At 34.2% G+C, this 22,131-nt stretch overlaps 1 protein-coding gene across 4 annotated transcripts in view; it reads left to right on the top strand.

Moving 5' to 3' along the window:
- SLC4A7 (solute carrier family 4 member 7) overlaps positions 1–22,131 on the top strand; it is a 96,630-nt gene that overhangs the window by 54,823 nt on the left and 19,676 nt on the right. For all 4 annotated transcript variants that reach the window (XM_090284409.1, XM_090284412.1, XM_090284411.1 and 1 more), the window contains 11 exons: positions 471–586; positions 2,557–2,714; positions 4,598–4,685; positions 6,313–6,459; positions 10,317–10,423; positions 12,598–12,772; positions 16,360–16,493; positions 17,675–17,920; positions 19,365–19,470; positions 21,301–21,462; positions 21,852–21,965. In XM_090284409.1, coding sequence (XP_090140535.1) covers positions 471–586; positions 2,557–2,714; positions 4,598–4,685; positions 6,313–6,459; positions 10,317–10,423; positions 12,598–12,772; positions 16,360–16,493; positions 17,675–17,920; positions 19,365–19,470; positions 21,301–21,462; positions 21,852–21,965 — 1,553 coding nt within the window. The remainder of the gene's footprint in view (positions 1–470; positions 587–2,556; positions 2,715–4,597; positions 4,686–6,312; positions 6,460–10,316; positions 10,424–12,597; positions 12,773–16,359; positions 16,494–17,674; positions 17,921–19,364; positions 19,471–21,300; positions 21,463–21,851; positions 21,966–22,131) is intronic.

Below are 22,131 nucleotides of genomic sequence, written 5' to 3'. Positions count from 1 at the left end.
GAAGATGATTTAACCTACATTTAGTTGATACAGCTCTTACATTTTCTGAGTTACATTTAGGATTTATCAGAAAATATATATTGTTATTGTTGCAAGCATGGTAAGTGTAGTTAGGCATCTTTAACCTCCACAGTTCACATGTATGTTAGATATAATCTCTAAGCAGCTGTAGTGGTAATAAGACTCAGGTCTTCCCTCTTCTGTGGTTCCACACCTACTCACTTTTTTTTCTGCAAAGGCCACCATTTTTGTAAATTCCAATTGTTTTGAATGTCAAAATGTATAGCTTTATTGTTGCTTAAAATGTTATTCTAGTCTTGCTGGTTTGGTACTAACACTTGGCACTTATTGTTTTTTCTATCTTGCACATTTGCTTTTAATAAACCATCACTTTCAGGATGTGAGCAGAGGTAGGTTACAAAGTGAATTTTCTCTTTAATAACTTGGAATTTGTTTATTCTTAAATACAGGTGTTTTAGCCTCTCCACAGTCCGCACCTGGAAACTTGGACACTAATAAAAGTGGAGAGATTAAAGGTAATGGAAGTGGAGGCAGCAGAGAAAATAGTACTGTTGACTTCAGTAAGGTAATTCTATTATTAAGTATAAATCTTCATAATAATTCTTGCTGAGAAAATTGCTAGCAATGTATTTAGCATTTACTATAATACTTTTTAATAGGTGCTTATAAACTGCGTGTGATGCTTGTGGTAGGTTAGTTTAATTTAAGGTCAGAAATTGTGAGAAAGGTAACAATCTCAGAGCACTTGAATAAAACTGTATTTTAGTAGTTTTAGAAATTCTGTCAAAAAATAGGTGAATAATACAGTGTTTTCATCTATACCTACCCATAGATATCATGAAGCTCCAGTACCTTTTGCATTACAGTCATTTGCTCTGGAGCTACCACCACTAGAAAGATTAATTCTGGGAATGATATGATAGCAGTAGTAGTGACTTCCACCTTTCCTCAGCTGTAATGCGATCCCAGAATTACTGTCTTATGGTGTCAGTACTTACTGGGATGTCTCTAGAAGCATATTGGTGCTTCTCCATGGGTAGGTAAAGGCACGGATTTAAAAACAACTCTCCTGTCGCAACTATGATGTTTTCATTTTGGTAGATGAGTATTTAGGCGTAATAGAAAAAAAAAAAATTTCGAAAAAGGGGCAAAAAACTACAAGTTCAAATTACAATTGAGATTAGAGCGTGCTTTATGAGTACGTACTGCTTCTGCATAATTGATTCTGTGCGGCCCTTTTAATTTAATGCTATTAATTTGCTACAGGATACTTTCAACACTTGAATATTTTTGTATCCAATGTCAGGCATTTAATTAAATGTGATTACTTCAAGTAAGACTTATTTCTTTCTCTTCAGTTGTTTACAATGCAAAGTATAGATCCCATTGTGTAGGAAACGAGTTTAAATGATGATTTGCGTTATGTAAGTTTGCTGGGTTTTGCGCTGTGCCATTATAAAAAGCCTTGCGTGTGGGACAGTGACCGCAGAGGGGCTTTTGTACTGCTACGTCTGTGCTAACTTGGTTATATTTTTACTGGTGCTCCTGTTATTTCAGATGAGTGAAAACTGTTCAGAAACGAAACTGCCATTTATTCTTGTTAAATGAATAGGTTAATATAACTTACATTATAGATCTCCTCGAGACATGGCAGATGTCGTTTTTTTATTTTTGTTCTGTCACAGTTTTAATTTTTTTTTTACTTGGCCTATCCTTGTGTACACCTCCTTGTCTCCTGTTGGGCAGGAGTCTGCCTCCTGGCACTGTAGTTGTGGCACACTGGGTGTGGGACTCAAGAGGCCCGCTGTAAGTGCTGCTTTTATTTTTAATAGATAGCCCTGTAAGTGGTTGTTTAGTGACTTGTGTGGAACTGTACAAATAATGAAGTTTCTGTGCTTTAATATTATGTTTGTAACCTTTTCTTTGTAATTATACACAGACCACCAAATTTGATGATATGGCACTACCGTATATTTATACCAGTGATGGCTGTTCATTTCAGTTTCAAATAAAAATAACATTTTTTCCACTTAATGAAAATACTGGCAAATGCCCAGAGTTCTTTAAAATTAAAAGGACTTAACAACAAAAAAAAAATTACAAAGGGACTTAATTCATTTCTAATATTAAACAGATGATCACGAAATATTTTTTTTAGCACTGTGTATAATTTCACGAGCCATTGTTAGTTTGTAAACTATATTTTTGTCCTTAACAGTTTTTGATGAATAGTGCTATATTCATTGAAACTTTTCTCTGCTTCCTATGTTTGATGATTTAGATTTCTGAAATAGTAAAGATTATCACAAACAGTTGAGAGTACTGTTTCATAGATGTATTTTGCTTGCTTTTTTGTATTTGCCTACTCCATTCTTTGTATTTGTAAGAATTTTGGCATTTATTCATTCATTAGATCACCAATTTTGGTTAGCAAATACTAGGTCTTAAAAGCATCTTTCTTTCCCTGTTTCCTTTTAAATAGTCCTATAAATACCATGCAAACTTTATTTTAAATTATTATTTATTTATCAATAGGTTGATATGAATTTCATGAGAAAAATTCCTTCGGGAGCCGAAGCATCCAATGTGCTGGTGGGGGAAGTGGACTTTCTGGAAAGACCCATCATTGCGTTTGTGAGGCTGGCTCCCGCTGTTCTCCTCTCAGGACTGACTGAGGTCCCTGTCCCTACCAGGTCAGCTCCCGTTAACATCTAGAAGGTTTTTATCCTACTGAAAGAACACGTTCCTTTATGTAATGAAAGGTTACTTTATTAATATGGTCATTGTACCAAATGCTTTGACTATTAGGGGATTAAAGAATGATCTCTCTTGTTGAATATAAAAATATAAAGCACCCTTTTAACACATTGTCGTCCGGTCATGAAGAAACTTGTGTTTTCAAGCCCAAATGTTGGTGACCGATAACGAGTTAACTCCTGTTTGCACATGCATTTTAGCTTATACAGTTCTTAAAACTGAGAGTGATACAGGATTTTGTAAAAGAAATTTGTAAATTGTTTCATTTTCATATTCAGTTATGAAAAAATAGCCAGCGATAAGGGATAGCTTTTGTGTAAAATTGCCGATCAACTTAAAAATAATTACGTTGCTGCCTGTATAAGAAGTTCGGCATTTCGTCATTTTAGGTACGTGTGCTGTGCAGGCACTGGAGGCGGAAAAATGCCGAAGCCTTGCTCTGCCGCTTCTGTGGGCGAGTCACACGTGACTTAAGTCTTCTAAGCTTCATTTGTAAAATGAAGATAATAATAGCTACTGGTTGATTAAATGTGATAATGCCTTTGAATTAGACAAAATGCTTTGTCCTGACCTGACCAAAATCTGCTCAAAATACATTACGTGTAAAAAGTAAAATAGGGGTAATACTCATAAGAATAATTAGCAAGCTGTGTTAGAAGGGGTAGTCAGTTCCTTAGCTGTGGACTGTATAAACTTATTTCTAAATGAGAATAATTTAAAAATATTTTAAATTATTTTTATAATAGTAAATCTGAGGAATTAATTGCAGCTTGATTGAAATTTACATGCCTATTTTCAATATGCTTAACTGGGGTGTGTTAATGTTGTGGTATTAAGATAAATGAAAAACAATTCCATAGATTCATATTTGAATTCTTAAAGCAGGAAGAAGAATACTTCCAATTTGGATAAGTAACTATTAATATTTTCCTGTTGTGTTAATAAGAACATAATTAAGTAGGAAGTTAAACATTTTTTATTTAGTCACTATAAATAAATAAAAAAAATCAAATAATATGAACTTTGATATTTATTTGGAGTTGTAGATAAAAATTCTTTTTCCTTCCAAAGAAATTAGTTCCTTATTTGCTGTATTAGAGTCTTTATCCAGATCATATTTTGGGGGATTGTGGATTTTTTTTAAATTTATTTTTTAACAAAGTTACTTTATTTTTATTTTATTTTATTTATCTGTTTTTAAAGAGAGGGGAAAGGAGAAAGAGAGGGAGACAAACATCAATGTGCGGTTGCCTCTCACTTGTGCCCCCAAATGGGGACCTGGCATGCAACCTAGTCATGTGCCCCGACTGGGAATCGAACCAGCGACACTTGATTTGCAGGCCGATGCTCAATCCACTGAGCCACAGCAGCCAGGGCTGGGATTGTGGATTTTTTTGTATATACTCTTGACTCTTTTATTAGGTAAAACTTATTTTTGTAAGTACTTTAACGGGATTGATATTCACTAATTTATTTTTTTGTCAAACAGACTAGAAAAAATTGCTTACTCAAATTCAAAAGGATAGAGAAGATGGGAACTTTTGATATAAAACACTCAATTACTTAATTACTGTCTTACCCTAAGGAAGATGGGAAGTAATAACTTAGTAGAAAGTTAACTGAATGCCTTTCTTTGTTTTGTGATCTGCTTTAGTCTGAGTTGGAATGCCAACTTTTTTTAGTGGTTGGTGTGGGAGGAAGGTAAAATGGTCCAAGTGTTGTTTTTGTGTTTATATTTCAATGATTTTTTTAATGATTGCTGAGATTTATGGGTGTATATTGTTTATGTTTAAATCAATATATTTTATTGTTTTCTTAGGTTTTTGTTTCTGTTACTGGGTCCAGCAGGAAAGGCACCACAGTACCATGAAATTGGGAGATCCATAGCCACTCTCATGACGGATGAGGTAATTAAAATACCTTTGAAGTGGACGCTGATTATGAAGTATATAATAAATTACAGTTCTCTTTTCTTTTATAGTGAAACTTAACTTGTCTTTGTTGTCTTTACTGTTTTATCTCATATTCACTCTTTTAAATTAAATTTATTGGGGTGACATTGATTAGTAAAACTAAATTTCAGGTGTATCTTATATTCCACTCTTAAATTATTTTGCCTTTGCTAAAGGTCTTCAAGATGTTTTTGTCAGGATCAGTGGACTTTTTTTTGGCATTTTCTTTATTTTTCCCTCCACATTTGAAATTATTGATCATTTTCTAGAAATTTTCTTCATTCTGGATTTTAAGGTATCATTTTTTTGGATTCTCTCAGGACTTTGTCTTTTTGCTTTTTCTCCTTTTTTCTCTGTAATTTCTCTTTTCTGTTTGCAAACTTCATCTTTGACCACGACCTGTATTGATCAGGACTTCCCTATCTCTTTGGGAGATAGTTTTGTAACCAGGCTCCAGACATTGCTGCTATGTGTCCCTAAGGTATCTGAAACCCCACTGTCTGAACCTGGCCTCCTTTCTCTATCCCATCTCAAACAGTTAGTCACCAGATTCTATTGATTTTCACCTCTTCAACATGTTTTGCATTTAGTTTGCCGTTTCCCCTGTGACTTCTCTGGTTTACACTTTTTTAGCCTTTTTCTCTTTGGTAATTAATATGGACTTTGAGTCTTTCTCTTACAGTGTTTTCCTCTACGTTACCAGTTACATGCAGATTTGAACATATCATTTTCTTGATCCAGATGTGTCAGTGACATCTTATTTCATATTTATGCTAAAACTTAGAATCTTCACTTTGCTCTGGCCACATTGGCTTCCTTTTTATTGCTTGGATGTGTTAATGCTTCCTTCTGCCTCTGGACATTTCCCATCACTGTTCCCTTTGCCTGAATTCTTATTCATCTCCACCCAACTCTACCCTCTGCATGGGGTTGTCCCCTCATCTCATTCAGATTTCTCCTGCAGTGCTACCTCCTCTAAGACCTTCCTTTACCCTGCTTTATTTTTATCAGAGCATTCTTTTTTACCTACAATTATGTATTTATGGAGTTAACCTGTTTAACTGTCTTTCCCCCTGGGTTCTTGAGTTCAGGGACCTTGTCTTATCTGTGTCCATTGCACTAAGTGCTTAGAATTGTGCTTGGCAAATAGTAGGCACCCAGTAAGTATGTGATCAAATATATTATTTATTTAGGTAAAATTGTACATCCATGATTATTAGTTTAGGATAAATGAATTAAACTGTCATAGAAGTGGAAAGATATGCTACAGTATTGTTTTACTTGGTAATGAATTGCTGAGTATTTCCCATGTAAAAAAAATTTCTCTTTTTAAAAATTGCTTTGTCTTATTAACACATCACTATTTTCCTTTGCTGTTTGATTGTTACTGTTAAGTCATCTGATAATACTTATAGTGGGTTATTTTTTATAGTTGTTACCCAGGGTGGGGTGGAGACCTGCTTGGGATAAGAGGTTAGGTAATTATGTTCATTGTAGACTTACTTATATATGAAGTGGATTTACTCTGTATAGAGTTTTTTTCAACTTTAATATTCTTTTACTCAATGTTTTTTTCCTTTAGATTTTTCATGATGTAGCTTATAAAGCTAAAGACAGAAATGACCTCTTATCAGGAATTGATGAATTTTTAGATCAAGTAACTGTCCTACCTCCAGGAGAGTGGGATCCTTCTATACGGATAGAGCCACCAAAAAGCGTTCCTTCTCAGGTAAGAACACACAAAGTTCTTCGAGTTACAGTAAAAAAAAAATTGAATACTTCATATATTTTTAAAATTTGAATGTATATACAGCACTCAGAGAAGTTGTATCCTAGTACATCCCCTTTACCTTCTTACCCCTATGTTTACCTTCTGTGGGTCCCATTTGTTATTTATTTTTTTAAAGATTTTATTTATTTTTAGAAAGAGAGAAAGGGAGTAAGAAAGAGGGAGAGAAACATGTAAGAGATATATCGATTAGTTGCCTTTCACGTACCCTCAGCTGGGGACCTGGCTCGCAACCCTGGTATGTGCCCTGACTGGGAATCAAACCAGCGACCTTTCAATTTGCAGGCTTGTACTCAACCCATTGAGCCACACCAGCCAGGGCTGTTATAAGTTTTTTGTTTATCTCTTTAGTTTGTATTCAGTACAAAGAAGTAGGAACATATTATCTTATTTCTTCTTCTTTCTTACCACAAGTTAATATGCTAAGTGTACTGTTATGAACCTTGCCTTTTTTTAATAACAGTATATCTTGGCGATCTGATCATAAAAATAAATTATAGAAATACTTTTTTTCTTATGGTTTTGTTGTATTCTATTTATTGAATATACCATAGTTTATTCTATTCCTGGGCCCAGGTTGTTTGCAGTCTTTTATTATTACAAACCAATTCATAGTTATTCATATGCCATATTTGTCTTGTGCAGATAGAACTGTAGGATAAATTACCAGAAATAGGATTGCTGGCTCACATGGGAATTTATAGTTTTAGTAGATAATTAGCAGAATCTCTCCTTATCACTTGAACTATTTTGGACCCCCAAAATGAGGTATGAAAGTGCTTATGTTCCTATAGCCTCATCAACACAGTATGTTGTCAAACTTGGATATTTGTTAGCCTGAGAAATATCTTTATCTTACTATATTGGGTATTTTAATGTGGTTTTACTTTGTATTTTGTAATTAGTGAGGTTAAATATCTCTGAATATATTTAGTTCATTGCCCTCCACCACTGTATTTTTTTTTTTTTTTTTTGTACATTTAGATTGCTCATTGAGCCTTTAGAATTCATCATGGTGTGTTATGTAGAGTATGCTTCCAACTTTATCTTTTTTCTAAACTGCGGATTTGTTGTCAATTTATTACAAAGTTAATAAAATATTTTTATTACTCCCATTGATTGGTGATGTGGCCTTTCTCATTTACCAAATTTCTATTTGCATTCAGGTCTTTCTGTGGAATTTCTTCTCTTTTGGTGTGCCTAATCATGGATCAATTCCACACTTTAATTTTTGAAGCTTTTTGGTATCTTTTAATAAATGGAAAGTTTAGATTTATTCTCGACTCCTCTTACTCTTGTTTTTCTAAATTTACTTGGTTATATTTGCATATTTTTCTATGTAAGCTTTAAAATCAGCTTCCTACTTACAGAAAAAAAGAAACTGATTAAAAAAAATTGTGATGGCAGTTAAATTTCTAAATGAACTAAGGGAAAATTGACATTTTTATAACACTGAATCTGCTCAAGAACATGATATATATTTCCCTAGTTGTTTTCCAATTTCAGGTCAGTTTTTGTGTCCTTAAGGAATGTTATAAAGTTCTTATCTACTATGCTTTACATGTTTCTTGGTGAGTGTATTCATTAGTATTTTAATCTTTATTGTTTCTATTGTAAATGAGGTGTTTGTTCAGTTGTATTGTCTGTTACTGTTGATGTATTTGAAGACTATTTGTTAGTTTTTTGTCCTGCTGCCTTAATTCTTTTACTGTATGTAGATTTTGTCATGTCATCTGCAGCATTCTAATCCCTCCCTTTCTCTCTCTTTCCCCCTCCCTTCTACTCTCTCCAAAAATAAATAAGTAAAATCATTAAAAAAAATAAAATTCTTATATCTCTGATATATTTCTGTTGTTAAAATCTCTAATAGTGTTGACTTTATATAGAAATTTCTTAGTTTCTAACTGTGTCCCTGGTGTTTCTCTCATTAAGTTACTGACGTTGGGACCCAAATACACACTTTATCATGTTCAGCAAGTATCCTAATTTCTATTTCATTGAAAATTTTAATATAATTGGATGTTGAGTTTTGTTAGCATCTGTGGAGATGATCATATAAATTTTATTTAACAATTATGATAAATCATAGATTCTTTAATATGAAAACACTCTAGCACTGTTGCAATAAACCCAACTTGGCCTCTAATGTGTTGGCAGTCTATGTCTAGTATTTAAGTTGTTTGCATCTTTTAAGTAGATTGGTCTAATAGGTTTTTGTGCAATTTTTATGTTTGGGTGTTATTATTATACTTGGTTTGTAAAAACTCATTTTTTTCCTTTTTCTGTAGTCTTAAAACTTCAAATGGCTTGGATGATTTGGTTAAAAGTTGGAAGAATTCTTCTGTAAAATTTTTGAGCTTGAATCTTTTGTTGCATGGTAGTCTTCAATAACTTCCTTAGTTGGTAGAAATTGGTTTGAGTAAGATTTCTATTTTTTTTGGGGTGAGTTTTAGTAAATTATAGCACTGATATCCCTCTTCTCTGGTGTCAGTTTTGAGAAATTTTGTTTTCCTAATATATTACCCATGTCATCAAGATTTTAATTTTATTTATATAGGTTGTACAGTATATTCTCTGTCTCTCTTTATATATATAAATTCCTTCAGTTTGTGAAGTTGCCTCCTTGTCATATCTTTTGTCGTGATTAGCTAATGGTTTATCATATTTTTCAAATACAGTAGCTTTAAAAATTTATTTCAGTATCTTTTAAAAATATATTTTTTCTAACTCAATTTCTCCTTTAGCTGTTTTGTTTTATTCCTTTCACTTTCCTTCAGGAAAGATTTTTTTTGTTTTGTTTTGTTTTTATATTTTCTGAGTTAGATGCTTAATTCATTTATTTTTATTCTTTCGTTTTTCTTAATATAGTTATGTTTGCTTTCTAGGAATTCCATATTTTGTTTTCTTTCTCCTTTGATTTAAGATGTTATTAGTTTTTATTTTTGATATTTTCAAGTGGTAATCTTATGATTATAGATAAATCTTCCTAAATATTGAACATAGAAACCAGGTAGTGTAAGCCAGTATAGTTCATCGAGAGCCTTTGACCCAAGGGACCTCCTGGGATGACCTACCCACCTTTCTCTCTCTCTCTCTCTCTCTCCCCCTCTTTAGTCCTTCTTCCTCCCTCCCTCTTCCTCCTTGACTCCTTTTTTCTCTTCCTTTTCTGCTCTCTCTCTTGTTCTTTTAGGCTCAAATAACAGATTAAAAGCTTTCTCCCTTCTCTTTTAAGTGAACAGGACAGCATCCTTTATCATGAGAATAGCATTCTTGAATTTGTAATAAAATTTAATGGAATATTGACTTTTTTAATGAAAATGCTTTTAACAGCTAACTCTTGTGCTACTTACATCATAAGGGAAGTATTTTACTAAAAGAATTGCACTTAATTTTTTCTTAATGTAAAGTGTACATTCAGTAGTTAACATGAACAACATTTAAAAAATTCTGGTTGGAGAGGTGTTTTATTGGGTAGTTATAGTCCTATTGCAGAATAGTAAATTGAAATGGTGTGTATGAATTTTTTTTTATAGTGTATTTGATATTAGAGTATAAAATTAAACAAGCCAAGCATGAACTTAAAATAATAGACAAATATTAGCTTCTGTTTTAAAGTACAGCTTATTTAAAGAAGTTTACTTTAGGAAGCTTTTTTTTTCTAGGAGCACTAATTAGATAACCAGTAAGAGATATCATGTTCCCTCAAATTGAAGATACCATCTCAGATATTTTAAAACAAAATTCTGAAAGTCTTGTTTTTTTATTTTTATTTTTTATTTATTTTTGGTGAAATGCAGGAAAAGAGAAAGATTCCTGTGTTTCCCAATGGATCTGCCCCCAGCTCGGGTGACACTGTTAAAGAGGCTGCTCATCATGCTGGGCCTGAGCTACAGAGGACCGGACGGTGGGTACACATGCTGATAATGGTGTTAGACTGGGTTTGATTTGATGAAAAAGGCATAAAAATTCTTTTTTTTTTGCCAATATTTGAACCTAATTTTATACAGTCTTTTTTCATATTAAAAAAAATGTGCCTTATGTATAGGTATATGATATTAAGGAAAATTAATATGCACTTAGAAATAATTTTACCAGTATTTACTTGGGTTATGTATACCAAGCTTTAATCTAAAGTGAAAATATTATGTACTGTATGTTAAGAATGTTGTAGAGTTATAATAGGAGGTTAATTTACATTAATTTAAAGAAGGTTTTTAAAGAAAGTCTGTAGTCTTATTATAATTCTCCTTATGAAGTTAGAGAATTGTGGGAACAGAGAGGAATTATAACAAACATTTTTTTTGTGTGTATGTGCATAGACTTAAAACTCTTAATAGAGCATTATATCATAAGATAATGTAAAATTAAACCATGGTATTGCGTTTGGCAGCCTAGTTAGAAAAATTGTTGAAGTTGTTAAGTTTTGGAATAAAGAATAGAAATATTGCCAGGTATAAACATTGCCTGAGTATGTTTTGTTGAAGTAGAGAAATGGTATTTTTTATACTTTAGAAAAGCATGTAAGTATTGATACCTTTTTTGTCCACTGGTGCTCTCTGTGGAAGTAAATATTGAATCTTAAATATTTGTTTAAAAAAACCAGGATATCTTATACTGACACACTCACTGTTAGAGATTTAGTGACACACCTAAATAATACTGTATAGAAGAGAAATAGCTGGCATACTGACCATAAACTTCAGAGAAGTTTAAACTAACAATTCATTGACTAATATATTTGTCTTTGTGAATATAATAGTGAATAATATTGCCCCCATGCAAAAGGTGCTGGCTGGTCTGATATTAGCTATTATTATTATTATTTCCTCAAATTTCAAACTGAGATAGGATTAGTCACTGAGAAGTACCAGGGCCCCCATTGATCTTATGGGTGGGTCAGCTGACAGCCTTACATAAGCTGTTAAATAATCAATTATTGATTTGATGGTGTAGTTTCATTTTCTAGATTATCATTGGCACCTTTTTTATTGTAAGTTGATTCAGCTTGCTGTCAGATAATTTATAAGATAACTTCTTCCACTTGTGTGTGTCTAGGGTCTATTTTACTATTCACTTAAAGTTAGAAGGGTAAAGCTTGAAATTTTGAAAGCATAAGATTAATTTTTTGGTGTGTCTTCTACAGTAGGGATTTGAATGATTATATACTTCTGAGTCACAAAACCTTTTTGAATTATTGATTTGTCACAAGCATTTATCGAGTACCTATTATATCCTAGGCAGTGTTCTAGACACTGGAGGTAATAGCACTGAACAAGAAGTCTCTGCCCCTCCCCTCCAGAGCTTATATTTTAGTAAAATGCTCTCAAGTTAACTGTGTCTGAAGTCTGATTAAAAAATCAAACAAACAAAAAACCAAACATTAAAATGGCATATTTTGATGTGCAAATATAGATTTTTAAATTTACTAATTAAAACTTCTTATTAATATGCACACCAGTTTGTATATATAAGTAAATGACTTACATTGCAGTAATTTTTAGGCTTTTTTCCTGGACCAGAAATACTTATGTGATTAAAGTACTAATTTAAAAAGTAATTAAATTATTTCATTTACTACTACTGAGTGTATCTAAGCACAGCATACTCTATATTAAGGGGTATTTTGGGGGCTTATGGTTTATAATTGCCTTCCTGGTATTTCTGACACTTGCGTTTAAGATTTATAATGTAGATAATAATTAATAGAATTGCTTATGCATATTTTCATGAATGAGTTGTTAGGTTTATTTATTTTTATTGTACATTTTCTTGCACATTTATGTATGAAAGAACATTGACTTATATAAAATCATTTGCCTGCAGTCCTTTCAGTATATAGTCTATAAAGTACAGAGGTTTACGTCTCTTAACTTAATGAGGATCTACCTTTCCTCTACCAGTGGGTTCGATTAAATGAGTGTATCTTCTGTAATTTATTCATACCATGACTTAAATAGCTTATTAATTTTTGTTGACAAAACACTAGACACCAGCAGTTTTATGTAGCCCATAGTTTTAGTTTGAAATAGCTAGAATCCTCTAGTGTACAGTTTGACGAGTTTCATCTCACCTATTTAGGCTTTTTGGTGGTTTGATACTTGACATCAAAAGGAAAGCACCTTTTTTCTTGAGTGACTTCAAGGATGCATTAAGCCTGCAGTGCCTGGCCTCGATTCTTTTCCTATACTGTGCCTGTATGTCTCCTGTAATCACTTTTGGAGGGCTGCTTGGAGAAGCTACAGAAGGCAGAATAGTGAGTACAAAGATTGGTAGTGGCCAGGCTCTTAGCTCTTCAGAGGCAAGTGTCTGTGTGCATTTGTCTCACTATTCATACTTTTATTTGAAGAGTCTACCCACAGCTGATTAACCTGTCCAAAAGCAGACTTCCCCGCAAGGTAATTGCTATGGAAAACATGGGGAAGCCATATGAACAGGAGAAGATGCACAGTTGATGTAAAAAACAAAACAAAACAAAAAAAAAAAAACAAAAAGAAAGAAAGAAGAAGAAGAGGAGAAAAAAACTTTTATCTTGGTTCGCTGGATGAATGGTTTTATAAACTGAATAAAAGGCTTATGTTGTCTTTGTGGGAGAGAGGGGTCTGGTGGGGGGAGACTACTTGAACTGATTCTGCGTGGGCTGTGGGTGGGGGAATTTATCACGGGGGCTGCTTCACATCCTGTAAGACCTCGTAGGGTTAGTTAGAGCCTTGTGAGTAACAAGAACTCATCAGCCCTGGCGGGTAGGCCTGGACTAGGCTCTTGGGAAGAAGAGAACGTAACTGAGGACAAACGATGGAGTTTTGAAATGGTGCTTACTTTAATTTTGCTGTTACATTATTTGTGTGAAAGTAGTCCAAGCTTTTTGTTGGGAAGTATAACCGAAAACTGCATCCATTATTTAATATAACTGAATTGAAAGTTTTTATGTTTTTTGTTCTTGACTAAAATGAAAGTTTTAATTTTTTTTCTTTTGTTGGTAATATTGGATTAGGGGGTGTGGGGAGTATAACTGAATAGTGCTTTGTAAAATATGGAGACGTTTTTTGGTTTATATACATCTTAATGACATTAAATGAGGTGCCTTGTAATTCTTAAGTGTATTTTATTCAGTTATATTTACTCTTGGGAGAAAAGTCAATTTCTTAAAAAACAAATAAAAGGTTAAAAAATAGCCAAAGCTAAGTAGTGATACTTATTTAATAAAGTATTTTATGAGCTGAACATGAGATAAACATGACAATTGAAATATCCTTTCAACTCAACTTATTTAGATTCGTTTACTTTATTCTGTAATCACCAAATTAAAGGTATTTTTCGTAAGTTGCTTTTTGTGCTTTCACGAGTTGTATGTTGACTCTGCTGATCCCTGTGGAAATGTGTCTTGTGTGTGACCACCATGGAAATGCTGCTTTGCTCTTGGCCTCTGACTGTCACTCCCTGCCCGCCCATCCCATCCTGCTGCATGTGATATAGAGCTTTAGGTCCTGGAGGAACGTAGACAAGTGTCACAGGAGCATGTGTCTTCTGCCCCCAAGGATCCTAACTAAGGAAAAAAAAAAAATACAGTTATCACGTAGTTACTGTGTCATGGAGTGCTGTGTCCCATGTGAGGGAGATACAGGTAGAGCTGTAGGAGTTCAAGTAATAGAAATAGAGAACTTGAGTGTTATGAAGGAAAATGGTTTGGCAATGTGTTCTCAGACGCTGTATTGGAACTTCAAGTGTAAATGGAGACATTAGGAGGTGGAGTTCCAGAGCTTTTGGTGGTAAGGAAGAAATGAATAGATTGGGAAAGGTTCACGTGCAAGTGGGGCTTGAAGCTAAGAATAGATGAGGTTAACTAGGGAAGTAATTTACAGGGAGGGAAGTTGAGGGAAAAAGGGAGAAGTTAATCATGTGTATGGAATGAGAGGAAGAAAATGGCCCTGCAAATTTAGAAACAGGCACTATGAGAGCTCAAAAAGGGGAGTGATGTAATTTTGCAAAAACCAAAATAGTGGTTTTTGAGGAGGAAAGACTAGCAGAGAGTGTTCAGTGCCGTGCAGCGGAGAGGAGTATGGGAAAGAGAAGGGTAGGGCTTTTGATGGGTAAAATGGAAACTTCTGAATGTGGGGTGGGGATGGCAGGTAGTGGCGCTGTGATTTCTTTAGGGACAAACCTGGTTCAGTTTCGGAATGAACATAGGAACAGTTTAAAAATTAGGAAAAAATAAAAAGGTCTGGGTAGAGGACCTAGTAAACGTGGCAATAAGGGTGAAAGGAAGGTCTTTATGGGGCTGTTCATGCTTTTTCAATAACAGCGTAGGGGAGGGAAGCTTTAATTCTGTGCCTGTCTGCCCTGTTAGCATTTCTTTACTTGCCATCTCTTTGCTTTTCTTCTCACTTTTTGGCTTTCTATTTCTAGATACCATTTCATGCCTAGGTATGCATATTCTGTTGTAACTAAGGGTTTCATAACGGCTTAGCAGTGTCTTCCAGGACAAACAGTGTCTGTGGGCAAGAAAAACTTATCTCACACCGTTAACATGGACACTTTTTCCTTTTGCCAAAAGTCAAGCTTGGATGTCAGTTTGATCCTATTTTTCTACGAATAGTTAAATACTCCTTGCACTGCATACTGTCATGTTGCAATTTGATTTTGGAAGATGCTGTTTATTGCCGACGAGGAGGATTGCGACTCTTTATTGAGTGCGTTCTGTATGCCAGAAACACTCGTCCCAAACACTGCTTCATTACATTTTCCTGGCCATCATCACCCACATTAAAAAATGAGAGAAGCTGGGTTCAGAGTTTTAGGTGTGCCCATGACTTAACACCTAGTAGGAACCAGCCTTCCACTTCAGGCCTGGTTCTCAAGCCCTGCACTTGGCCAGATGCTGTGCTGCCCCCCAGTTCTGGGGGGGTTGTTTCTCACACGCTTCTCTTTGCCTTTCCTTGCTGGTGATGGGCTTTTCCGTTCTTGATAGTGCACTCCAGTTGACCTTGATCTTGATCTCTGTGAATGGTAAACTGTTCTTTTCTTTCTGATCCCTCCCCTCTGTCTAGTGGCCTAGCTTAACACCCTTACTATCTAACAACCCAAAGTTAGCAAATAATGTTAGTAGTGGTATAAAATTGGCTACTAGCTTTGATTTAAAATCTCTTGAGTCTTTTCATTTTCTCATTTTATCTCCTGTTACCAAACTTGACTAATAGTAAGATACTTCCTCATTTATGATTGCTGTCAGTTTTATAAAGAGATTTTTCCATCTATTTTATTTATGTTAAACATGTCATTTTTGATATCTATTGCTTAAGTCTATCATATTAGATTAATTTCTTTAAAATGTGTGGAAAGTTAGTCTTTAGAAATCAATTTGAGAACAGTAGGATCACATGCTAATTTCTTACCTGTTGGAAACAGTCTTTTTTCTAACAGGATATTGAGTATTCAGTATGTTTCCTCTTTTTTAAATGAACTATTTCAGACATACAAAAATATCAAAATACCTATGGATCTTTGTACTCAGCACAGGCTTTAAACATCTGTAGATAGAATTGCCTGTCTTCCATGTATTCCTCCCTCCTTGCCTTTCTTGGTATTGAGTTTTGAATTAAGGTTGATTGCAAAAGTTTACTTTTAATATGCTAAAACAAAGCAGTTTTACCTGTGTATTAAAATGTATTTTTAATTTTCTGTATTTAAAATTTAAAGTTGAGACTCACAAAGTTTTGTTTGCTTTATATTTTTAACTACTTGGTTAGTATTTTTATTTTACAGATGTTTATTATGTGTGTCATAACAGGTTAGATATATGTTTATGATGTATTGCTTTTATTCATTTCTTTTTTCCTTAAACAGAGTGCAATAGAGTCTCTTTTTGGAGCATCATTAACTGGGATTGCCTATTCGTTGTTTGCTGGGCAACCTCTAACAATACTGGGGAGTACAGGCCCGGTTTTAGTGTTTGAAAAAATTTTATTTAAATTTTGCAGGTATGTAATAGTTATCTACTTGTCACATGTGTTTACTTATGTGTATAATTATATATTACATTGTTTTTTAACTTTATGTAAAAGTACGTTATATATTTAATAGCTGAAATAGAAGATCTGATCAATGTACATAATCTTAATATTTTTGTGTTACTGTCTGGCCCCATTATCATCCCTACCCCAGTCACCTTGAGAATAAAATTGTTGGATTTGAGTACTGATAGGCAAATCACTTGAGGGGTAATAAAAATTCTTTGTGCTAGCAAATTTCAACCCAGTAAGCAAGTGCTAGTCTGAATTGTTCATTAGATGGTATATTGGCCTTATAAAAGAAGCTTGGGGTGGTGGATCTGGAGGGTTGAAACTGCCTTTATCAGTTGCTGCAGTCAGAGGGAAGTGTTGGTTTCCACGGGCAGGACTGTTGACTGGGAATCAGTGCCGGGCACTCTAGCTAGTATACTTGGAATCTGCTTGACATGGCCGGTACTGTTCCTTTTGTGAGGGATATGCAATCAGATGTCTTAGCCTGAAACAGCTTAATGCTATTAAATATTTGATTCCTCTAACTCCTCTTATCTCATTCTTTCTTCACCGAACAAGCTGATTCTGATTCTGATCTGGCGTGCTACTTAGACTAATAGAGAATGCAAGGACTTCAAGTGCTTTAGATGCTGTGGTAGTAGCTCCTCATTTGAAATTGGATTGAAGAATGAAGTCACTTCCCCTGGAGATATTGGCAGTAGAGGAGATGGTGGTGGCGGTGGCAGTGGCAGTGACAGAGGGGCAGCGGTGTGATGACCATGTTGGCACTAGGGTGTCCAGGTCTTTTGAGAGAGGCTCATTCACTTCTTCTCTAGACTGCTTATCTGTCATCTGCTCCCCATAGCTGATTTCTGAAGTGAGGTCTTTGGTTTTGAAATATTTATTGCCCAATAGATTTTCACTATAAATCTTTTATGTAAGTAAAGTATAACCATTAAGTCTGTTAATAAGAAGCTAGCCTTCAGCTGAAGCAGAAGAACACACAGAGCATTCTTTAGTCATTATTTTGTTACGCTAATTTACTGTTTAGGAATCGTACGTTGTTATACTGTTCTTAACTGCTTGTTATAAAAATTGTAAGTGTAAATACTATTCCATATGTGTATGTTGATCATGTTCACGTTTTTCTTTCTAAACAGAGATTATCAGCTTTCCTATTTGTCTTTAAGAACCAGTATTGGTCTGTGGACCTCTTTCTTGTGCATTGTTTTGGTCGCCACAGATGCAAGCAGCCTTGTGTGTTACATTACTCGGTTTACAGAGGAGGCTTTTGCAGCTCTCATTTGCATCATATTCATCTACGAGGCTTTGGAGAAGCTCTTTCATTTAGGAGAAATATATGCATTTAATATGCACAACAATTTAGATAAACTGACCAGCTACTCGTAAGTGTTTCTTTTTTCTCTAACATTAAAATATATTTTTGCAGAGATGTCTCAGGCTAAGAATGGATTTTTTTTTTTTTTTAATGTGATGCTCACTCTATAGCCAAAATTGCCCAACTAGCCATATGAAGGTTGCCTTGTTTGTTATGGATGAGATTTTACCGAAGCACTCAGTGGACATAAATCCAGTTGAACAAATTCAATCATTTTTATTCTGTAAATGTGATTCTCCATTTGACTGACTTACACGGACAACAGTTACCAACAAACAACGAGAATACTACTTTCCTTCTTCTACCCACCTAAGCTCCAAATCTCTGTATTCTTCCTGTTCCCTCTATATTTCTCCTCCTCCCTCCTTCCCTTGCCTGTCTTGCACACTTTCAACTTTGATGGACAGAGTAGGGAGGGCAATGAAAATTCCTTTGAGACATTGACCTGTTTGAAAATATTAGTGACACTTCAAAGCTGAATCTGTTTTGTGCTATCTTCTTTGTTCTTAAACTATTTAATTGTTTATTTTTTGGTCTTCTTCTTTTGCTGCTCCTTTGACCTTTATGGAGCATGGTTTTTATATTAGTGCCAGACAGAGTGATGCTTCCTTCTGGCTGAGTGATTACCTGTGAACATCGTTTGTTCAGTTAACATTCCATGAGCAATTGCTAGGAGTGTTGCGTAATCCATAGGATAGTGTTAATTATTCATATGTAAGAAGAAAGGCTCGCGGAGATTAAAACTTGCCTTGGATTAAACAGCTAGTAAATAATAGAGCCTGGGTCGAATCCAAAGTCCAGCCTTTTGCCTCTTCTTAAACAAGTTATAATCTAATTGGCATTATTCCTGTTTATTCTCTATTTTTAAACCCACATTTAGAAGTTTCTTTGCTTGTGTGTGTGTTTCTAGCCTTTTCTTTTTTTTTTTTCCAGTGGGTGAGTGTTCTGGATATGAACTAAAACTCCTTTTCCCCTAATGACTTTCCTAGTCTTGTCCTGATGAAAAACTATGTCGTTATTTATTTCTTTAAGTATGAATCTTAAGGTCAGTAAAGGATGACTAGGTAGGGCTTGTGAGAGTACAATGACTTACTGGGAGTGTAACTTTTATTGGGAATCTCCATGTTGTATGTGTGGAGGGAGAGGCAGCAGCAGCTCCTGTGGAGTTTAAGTAGATTAGATTTAGTACACTCCCCACCGAGGGATATGTCTAACTAGTTACATTAAGTGAAAACCTTACTGCTGTTTGTATTAGTTATATTTTATTTAGTATATAAATCAAACCTTATTTCATTCTATTGTTTCTGATGTGTTTTCACTTTCCTACTTTTCATGCTTTGCAACATAGAAAAAGTTAAGAAGTTAAAAGCTACCACTTGTGGGATTGATTTTGTAAAATGTAAACATGAAATATAGGATCCTGAAATTTTTACTCTATTCTGATTTCTCAGATGTGTATGTATTGAACCTCCTAACCCTAGCAATGAAACTCTGAAGGTGTGGGAAGAAAAGAACATAACAGCACATGATATTTCCTGGAGGAATCTCACTGTCTCTGTGAGTACATTATAACATAAAGGATTTGCAACTATTACCCAGTTCTTTAGCTTATTCTGAGTAAATCTACATTTTCTTCTTGATTGATGGGTATAGTATGTTTTCAGAATATAGTGTTATGTTGACCAGATAGGAATTAACCACATTTTTAAGTAGTCCCTCTCTATATCACGTTCACTTATCCCGGCCTCACTGTATCGCGGGATTTTAAAAAATATTATATTTAATTATTTATCACAGATTTTTCACTATATTGCAGGATTTTGCAGTATTGTGTACGTATGCTGTTAAAGTAATGTAGGTTTAAGAGTGTAGAATATGTTTAAGAACATAAGTAGTGTTTATAGAAGTGGAAAGGTTAATAAGGGGGTGGGAAAGGTTAATAAGGGGCTGGGAATGGTTTATAAGGGTGTAGGAAGGGATTATAAAGCCTTAAAATATATATAAATACTAAAATAAATGTAAGGTTCCTACTTCGTGGATTTTCACCTATCGCAGGGGGGGGTCTAGAACATAATACTCGTGGTAAGTGAGGGAATACTGTAGCAGTTGTTAGCCACATGTGTCTTATTTAAATTTAAATTAGATAAAACTAAGTAAAAGTTCCATTTCTAGCCACATATCAAGTGCTCCCTCACCTCATTGACCCCTGGTTGCTGTTTTGGATGGTGTGTATATGTAACCGTTCCATCAAGACAAAATTCTCTTGGACAGCACTGATTTAAAGCATTACATATCAGGAATCAACTTAGATTAATACTTCACATTACATGTTAAAAAGTCATTTTTGTTACGAAAGAGGTAGAGTTAATAGAGGTACTCAAATAAAGTGATTTGTTAAAAACATTCATTTTATGATAAATAGGATGCCTCTCTCTATAGATATAGGTCTTTTCAGTGTGTGTTTTCTTGACATTCAAAATGGCTATGTTAGGGTTTTTTTTTTTGTAGTTGTAGCTTTTATTTTCATGATCCATGTTGTAAATGTGTAGGTCTACTAATCTCAGCACATAGGAATTGAGAATAATAGAACCTTTGATTGTTTTTCTTTGGTAAACCTGAGTTGTCTAAAATGAGTCTTATTAGAGTACAAGTATGGGCAAGAACAGTTGAGTAGCATGTGTCTTGTTAATCACTGGTTGCCCTTCAGTTATTTTTATTTCCAAAGGGAAAATCAAGCCAATATATTTTTATAATTATATTATACTGTGTTATTGATTATGCTATAGATTTTTATTAATTATTTTAGTATATTACTGCTCATAGTCCAATACTTTAATCCCACTGTCTTGAGTCAGGCAGGTCAGTAAAGCCAACGGCAGTCTTTATTACTGATTTGAATTTAGTACTATAGCTAGTTCTTATTCAGCGTCAGAAAAATGTGTGATAGTAATTTTCTCTCTGTTGCTTTTGTTATAAGGAACTTGTTGAGAAGCAAAGATGGTAAAATTGTGAACCAGCAAGAATGCAGACAAAACTTTTAGGAACTAATACTATAAGCATTTCACTAAAGGAAATAGGGAGTTGAAAGAAAGGAGAAAATGATGTAACTTGACAAAACACTATATTTCAGTTCAGTGATGTAAGATGCACACATTTTTTTCAAACCATAACATCTCTAAACTCAGGATATGTCTTAACCATTGATGGTGTGTTAAAGTTGATTTGGGAGTGTTTTTTTTCTTCTTTCTAAAGTATACATAAAATAATGGTGTCTTACAATCAGTAGCATCTTATAGTCAGTGAAATTCATTAGTACTTTATTGGAAATCTGAGAATCCCCATCAATCTCCTTTTTCCCCCCCTTTTTTTATTTTCTCTTTTTTCTAGGACTGTAAGACCTTTCATGGTGTATTTGTAGGATCAGCTTGTGGTCATCATGGGCCTTATATTCCAGATGTGCTCTTTTGGTGTGTTATCTCATTTTTCACAACATTTTTTCTGTCTTCATTCCTGAAGCAGTTTAAGACCAAGCGGTATTTTCCTACCAAGGTAATTGGGGTGTAATTTTTGGAGTCCTGGTAAAAGTCATGTTTTTTTTTGTTTTCATTCCCTTGGCCTTTTTCAAAACAGTAATATATTGTTTGAGGTTAATACTTTATGTCAAATAGTTAAAAAGAAATAATTCATAGTGAAAAATGTATATTACATGTCTGAGCTAGCAGTAGGAAAATAATGGAACTTTGAGAGAGTTAGGTTAGTTATAAAATGTGTTTCCCAACTTTTGGAAAAAATATTAGACATAGATGTATTTCACCGACATGTTGTCACTAATTAAAAACTTCATTCATACTTTCTAGTAGCATATTTTGATCTGAAAGATACAAATTAATAAGGGTACATATTTTTTTGTTTATATTAACATGATCCCTTTAATATAGGTGCGCTCGACAATCAGTGACTTTGCTGTGTTTCTCACAATAGTAATAATGGTTGCAATTGACTACCTTGTAGGAGTTCCATCTCCTAAACTTCATGTTCCGGAAAAATTTGAGGTAAGGATCAAAATGCTTGGTTTTTTGTCTCTTGGGCATACCAAGCTACTTTCAAATAAGCCTTAGCTTCCTAAGGTTTGTAGTTATTTTTAAAATATGCATTCTCTCTGAAAAACTGGTGCTTTGAGAGGAAAAATTATTTCCCACATATATTTTTAAAAAATGA

The sequence above is a fragment of the Furipterus horrens genome, unplaced genomic scaffold, assembly GCF_987537825.1.
Source record: "Furipterus horrens unplaced genomic scaffold, mFurHor1.1.pri manual_scaffold_7, whole genome shotgun sequence".
NCBI classification, from domain to species: Eukaryota; Metazoa; Chordata; class Mammalia; order Chiroptera; family Furipteridae; genus Furipterus; species Furipterus horrens.
Note: the sequence above shows the minus strand (reverse complement) of the source record. Positions and strands in the feature narration are given on the sequence as shown.